A 6,000-nucleotide genomic window follows, 5' to 3' on the forward strand; every position below is an offset into this window, starting at 1 on the left:
AAATCATAGAAGAGTACACGGCTCAAGCGTGTTCCATATAATCATATAAATAATGGCAACACTAAATATTGACCTGTTTCATAACTATACTGGGAAAATGGGGGATGGGGAGAATTTGGGGATGGGGTGAGAATAAGGCACAGAAAGAGAACAGAGGAGAGCAAATTAAAAAACTAGTACTCTTAGTAGGTTATTCAGAAATATGGAGGAAAATTCCAAAAGAATGAGCTAAAATAACTATATACGGTTGCCTCTGGGGCTAGAAATTAGGAAGTTTCTTTTTTTTTGAGCTGCTGCTGCCAGCCTATGCCACAACTAGAGCAACATGGGATCTGAGCACATCTGCAACCCATGCATCAGCAACCCAGGCTACAGCTTGCAGCAATGCCAGATCCTTAACCCACTGAGCAAGGACAGGAATCCAAGGGATCCAACCCACATCATCATGGGCACAAGTCAGGTTCTTAAGCCACTGAGTCACAATAGGAACTCTGATTCTCCCTCTCTCTCTTTTTTTTTTTTTTTTTTTTTTTTGTCTTTTGTCTTTTCTAGGGTCACACCTGCAGCATATGGAGGTTCCCAGGCTAGGAGCTGAATAGGAGTTGTAGCCGCCGGCCTACACCACAGCCACAGCAACATGGGATCCAAGCCACATCTGCAACCTTCACCACAGCTCACAGCAATGCTGAATCCTTAACCCACTGAGCGAGGCCAGGGATGGAACCTGCATCCTTATGGATTCTACTCAGGTTCATTCATTCCACGACAGGAACTCCTCTCTCTCTCTTTTTTTAATCATAGCCTTTATAAACTATACAACTACTTCACACTTTTAACCATTTACACTGATTATATATATGTATACACACACACACACAAATATGTGTATGTATGTGTGTGTATCACAGAACCCAACCTCTTACCCACTAAACCTGTATTTTTTCAAATTACAAACTTGTGACCCTTTAGTGGGTTGTGAAATTAATTCAAGTCAAAGCCATCATTTCTAAGATGAATTAGAGTGGGATGAAGAGGATAGGAAACAACAGAGAAACTGCACACAGTAAATTTTTTCATGAACGTTCACATATGTATGCACACACTGCATAATGTAAAATGCATTTTTAACTTTGAACTGTGAACAAAATCACTAATCTATACTGTGCTATAATTACTTCTAGTCTTGTTTCTTAAAGTGAGAGATGTCAATCTACCTATATTTAAGCAAAGAAATGGAAAACAATGACAGCTAATGAAAATATTCCATTATAACACTCTTTAAATACTCCTAGTATGTATATTTTTAAATGCACTACCACCATACTGGGTATTAAAATTTTTTCTTTTAATGAAGGAGTCAGTATACCGGAATGTAAGGATAGAAAATATATCTGTTGGAATACATGGAAACAACATATATGTGTGTGGGGGGGTGTATTTGAAATAGGCATGAGAAATGAATGTCCATAGTTACCTTTCTTTGGAGAGAAGGGGGAATGAGGATGGGAAGCGTAGGGATGACAGCAGGGGTGAGAGGAAGACTGTGCTGCATATCTGCTATACTTTGATTTTTAAACTATTATCTATTTAGGCATAGTAAGGGTTCTCATTCTAGTCTCCCTTCTGGAATTGCCTGGCTTCTACATCCTATTCCACATCCTGCACGCACGCACGCACACAAGCACAATCACCCAGAAGTAATTTGTGGCAGGTATGCTTTCACTTTCTTCGACAAAGGACTTTCAACCTTGAAAAAGTGAACCTGCACCCATGTGACCAGCGCAAATGCCACCAGTCTTTGAGGGATGCCAGGCCCCAGGTCACGTCCACAGCCCCTCTTTGGCCCTCCCATCACACCGCAAACCATCACAGTGCAGACATTTGCTGAGTGCCTGCTATGCACCAGATACTCAGAGGCATGGAACACAGAAGTAAGTAGGACAAGGTACCTGCCTTCCCTGAGGTCACAGCCTCAAGAAGAGGAGAGGAAAAAAGGTAATTTCCAGGTGATGTGGCATATGTAATGGCAAAAGCAAGCCTACATAATCCACATTGTCTGTTCTCTATTTTTGCCTCTCTGTCCCCACATCTCTCAAAGGTGAGATGGGCACTGGGTATCTTTGGATCTCCTCTGCCAAGCATGGTACCTGCATGATCTGAACTTTGTAAATATCTCCAGCAATGGTATTTTAAGAAACATTCATAAATGTCAATGTTTCAGAATGGTGATTGATACAAACATAGCTACTACTAACCTGCACCTCTGTGATGTGTTACAATCTTAGAATTTCAGGACCAAAACAAACATCTTTAATCTCAGGAGCCCTGTGATCTTTTAGTCCGTAGCATGTAGTCTTGGCTTTGATTCCACAATGGGGGGAAATTATGAAAGCTAAGCCTATCTGTTTCTTTTCCTGGAAACCAATGCACCTTTGCCTGTTTTTACTAGTAGATCTGGAAACAGTCATCCAGTGACTTAAAATTCCAATTGTGATTAATACATTAGTAATTTCTTACAATAGTCAGAAAAATAGTAATTTTCAATTTGACAGGTTTGCCAATATCAATTTAAGAACTTCTTAAACTTCAAATCTTGGACTTCTAGGTAAGAAAAATAATAGTCTTGCCTTGCTCTGAGCTCTATTCCAAAACAAATGATAGAAATGAATTGCAAACACAACATGAAGCATTGTTGCAATTAATCAACCCAAAACCCAAGAGAGGAACTGTTTCTATTTTTAAATGCACTGTAGCATTAAGGGAAAAGCCAGTTGGAAAAATATGAAAGCGGGCTGCATGATGAAAATCAAAATGCATTTGATGTCTCCATCCTTGCAAAGACAGTAATCCTAACCTGCAAGCAGCACTGCTGTGTTAACTGAATGACAGGTACCCAGGCAGAATCCCACAGAAAGAGTCCATCCGCCTATCCTCTTGTCAGGAGGTCAGAACCAGAGAACAGCCATGTTTCAATGCTATTCTTATAGCTCCAGATAAGGGGCTATTCCAATAAGCAAGCAGATGGATAAATCCCCAAATCACCCTTCAAATCAGTACTTAAAACATCCTGATTAGTAACCATGTTGGTGGCCCAAAAAATGGTCAACTGATTATTTAGCATTTCAAAACCAACGGTCTACAGTTGTAATTTCCATCCAAATTCCACAAAACTAAATCTGTTTCTGTCCACAAATGACAAAGCTTCATTTCATTAAATAGTAGTGAACAGTAACATTGCTTACAGGTAAGAGTGACAAAGAGTAGGTGACAAATCAGCAAGGAAAAGAGAAGCCACAGCTATGTAAAAGGAATTAACAGTCTACCTGTTCCCTAGATGGCTTTCAAGACTGACCCAGCAGAATTTTTTTTCTGAAACAGTATGAAAATATTCATGTTGAGGGGTGGGGAAATGCTGGTGATGAGGGAATCTAATCTGTAAATGTTTTCATTTGCTCAATGAGGTTAGTATCATCATGAAATATACAACTATAGTGCTATAAATGTATCTAAAATACTACAAATATCTAAAATGTATCTCAAAATATTATCCAAGGATACGCCCATTCCTGAAAAGTATTTAACACATTTTAAATATAACTTAGCTATTTACAATCACTGTAACAATCTGCTATAGGAAGCAGAATGTTTGCACCCTGGATAAAAATGTCTAGCCTCAGCACAAAAAGAAAAGAATTCCCCATCTCACCTATTGGTAATTTCTCCCCCCAAATTTAACAAAACTATGTCTGAACACCATAGGATTACAGAATAAAGGCAGTTGCTTCCTTTGGCAATAAAGTAACAAACCCTACTTTCAGTCTCTCTTCAGTGGGGGGAAAAAAAAATCTCCGAAGAGGAAAAAAAAAAAAAAGGCACTAAATTGTATCACATCAATCAACAGGTGACTTTCAAAAACACAAACTCATGCCGGAGAGGAATTAATTTTGTCAAATCTCCCTGGTTTTTCCTTTCTATTTTTACAAGCTACTGCACTGCTAGTCTGAACGAATTCCAACCGTTTTCTTCTCAGGGGCTTACCAGAAAAATGCCAAATATTCAAATTATTTTAGGGCATTTTCCCATACTACTGCGTGGAATAGAGCTGAATTAATAAGGATCCAACAGTTGTCACTTTTCAAATGCAAATATGTTGCCATCTAGTAAATACAGCCCCCTTTTAAACATGCCCCCCCATCGTCTATACAGCTCGGGGCACTACTTTTGTTTCCTTGAAAATCAAAATTCGCGCATTACCTTCAAGCATTATTTCAACCCAGCACCAAAAATAAAAAATAAAAAAAGATTTTAAATGGTCCAGGCCTGAGCCTACGTCGTACAATACTGTTTGCTTTATTGTGGGGGTGTTCCTTCCCACCTCTCATTTTACACACAAAGTTCCTTAACAGTTCTGCCAAATAAAGCAAACAGAGCAGGGGTGGAAAGAACCAAGGGCACTGGGTTCCACGAACCAGGCCTTGGGGTGGTCATCTGCCCAACTCAGGCCTCAGTTTTCGCATCTGTAAAATGTGGCCGTTGGACTCATTGTCTCAAGGGTCCCATCCTGCTCCCTCACTCTCTGGGTGCCTCGAACCCGACAGGAGGCACAGCCGACTGGTCCCGGCTCTGGCCTGGGGGCGCAGCCTGATGCCGCTCTAGGTGGGAGGGGACAACGAGGAGGGGGGCAGAGGGAGGAGAGAGGAACTTGGACTTGCCACAGCTTCAGCCAGGAGCGTGCGACAAACTTGAAGCCGACCTCCTAACAATAGGAAAGAGCACTCCCATTTTCCTGGCTCAAACTTGCAGGAGGCGGCGGGGCTGGACCCTCCCGCCCGCCCTCTCGGCACCCGCTTTACCTTTCTCCCTGTTTGGTGTTAGAAGGAGGAGGGTGCAGGACCGTTTGATTCCCTTCCATCTCCACCACGCACTTGGTGTTCAGTTCCAGTTCTGAAAGCCAAAGGCAAAACGGACGTTGCAAAGTCGAGCATCCGCGCCCGCAGCCCGCTTTCGTGCGCCGTGCGGGCTCCCCCGGGAGGCGGCCGAGCCGGGAGCCGGGAGCCGGGAGCCGGCGCGCCGGGTCCCGCGACCGGTGCGGGCGCCGCCTCCGGCCGGGCGCACCGACCCCGGCTCCGCTTCGGCCGCCCCAGCCCCGCGGCCCCGCAGTTTCCAAAGTTGCCCCCGCCCTCGGCCCGACCACACACGAAAACGAGCGGAAAGCTCCTCACCTCGTCGGTTCAGGGGCCGGACCCGGACGGCAACTTTTACCTTCGTATCCGACATGTTGGCGGCGCCCGCTCGGCCCGAGGCGGCCCCTCACGCGCGGCGCCGCCGCCGCCGCAGCCGCGCGCCCCCCGAGCGCGGCCGCCGCCGCTCCGCCGTGTGCTCCGAGAGGCAGCGCCGAGGCGCGCGGGCCATCCCGGGGGAGCGCGACGCGGGGCACGGCCGCGGCCCGGGGAGGGGCGGGCAGGCGGGCGGGCGCGCGGGGCGGGGCGCGGCGGCGGCGGCGGCGGGCGGGGAGGAGGCCGCGCCGCCCGGGCCCAGGCGCCGCTCTAGCCGCGCCGGCCCAGCCGAGCGCCAAGCGCCGCGGCCCCTCGCGGCCACCCCGGTCCCGGCCGCGCCGCCATCTTCCGCGCCTCGCGGCGTGCGCGCCCCCCGGCTCGGGGAAGCCGGGCCCGGCGGCGCCCACTGGAGCGCAGCGGATACCCGGGAGGGGACGGCGAGCGGCTGGGGGCTCGGGGCTGCTGCCACCCGGGGCGGGGCGCCCGGTTTCCCCGGGCCCGGCCTGCACCCGAGCCAGCGGGGACCCCACGGGCACCGCCTAGAACTCGAGTCACCTTCTGGGGCCGCTGTCACCCGCAGACCCAGCGCCCTTGGGCGTGCCGGGTGGGCAGGCCTTACCCACGGAAGGGAATGCGCCTCAACCGAAATGCCAGCACGCCGCCCGCTCCTCCCGCCCCGCACCGCCTGGCGCGCGCAGCGGTGTTTTCAGATCCTTATGGTGAA

At 47.9% G+C, this 6,000-nt stretch overlaps 1 protein-coding gene across 15 annotated transcripts in view; it reads right to left on the bottom strand.

Annotated features, from left to right (window-relative positions):
- KIF13A (kinesin family member 13A) overlaps positions 1-5,446 on the bottom strand; it is a 218,491-nt gene extending 213,045 nt beyond the window's left edge. For 9 of the 15 annotated variants that reach the window (XM_021100228.1, XM_021100225.1, XM_021100229.1 and 6 more), the window contains exons 1-2: positions 5,223-5,445; positions 4,854-4,944 (exon numbers count right to left, since the gene is read on the bottom strand). In XM_021100228.1, coding sequence (XP_020955887.1) covers positions 4,854-4,944; positions 5,223-5,277 — 146 coding nt within the window. In that variant the 5' untranslated portion in view covers positions 5,278-5,445. Of the gene's footprint in view, positions 1-4,853; positions 4,945-5,222 lie in introns of all 15 variants that reach the window. The other 6 variants (XM_021100217.1, XM_021100220.1, XM_021100218.1 and 3 more) reach the window with 2 other exon arrangements.

This window comes from Sus scrofa, chromosome 7 (assembly GCF_000003025.6).
Source record: "Sus scrofa isolate TJ Tabasco breed Duroc chromosome 7, Sscrofa11.1, whole genome shotgun sequence".
In the NCBI taxonomy this organism is placed as follows: Eukaryota; Metazoa; Chordata; class Mammalia; order Artiodactyla; family Suidae; genus Sus; species Sus scrofa.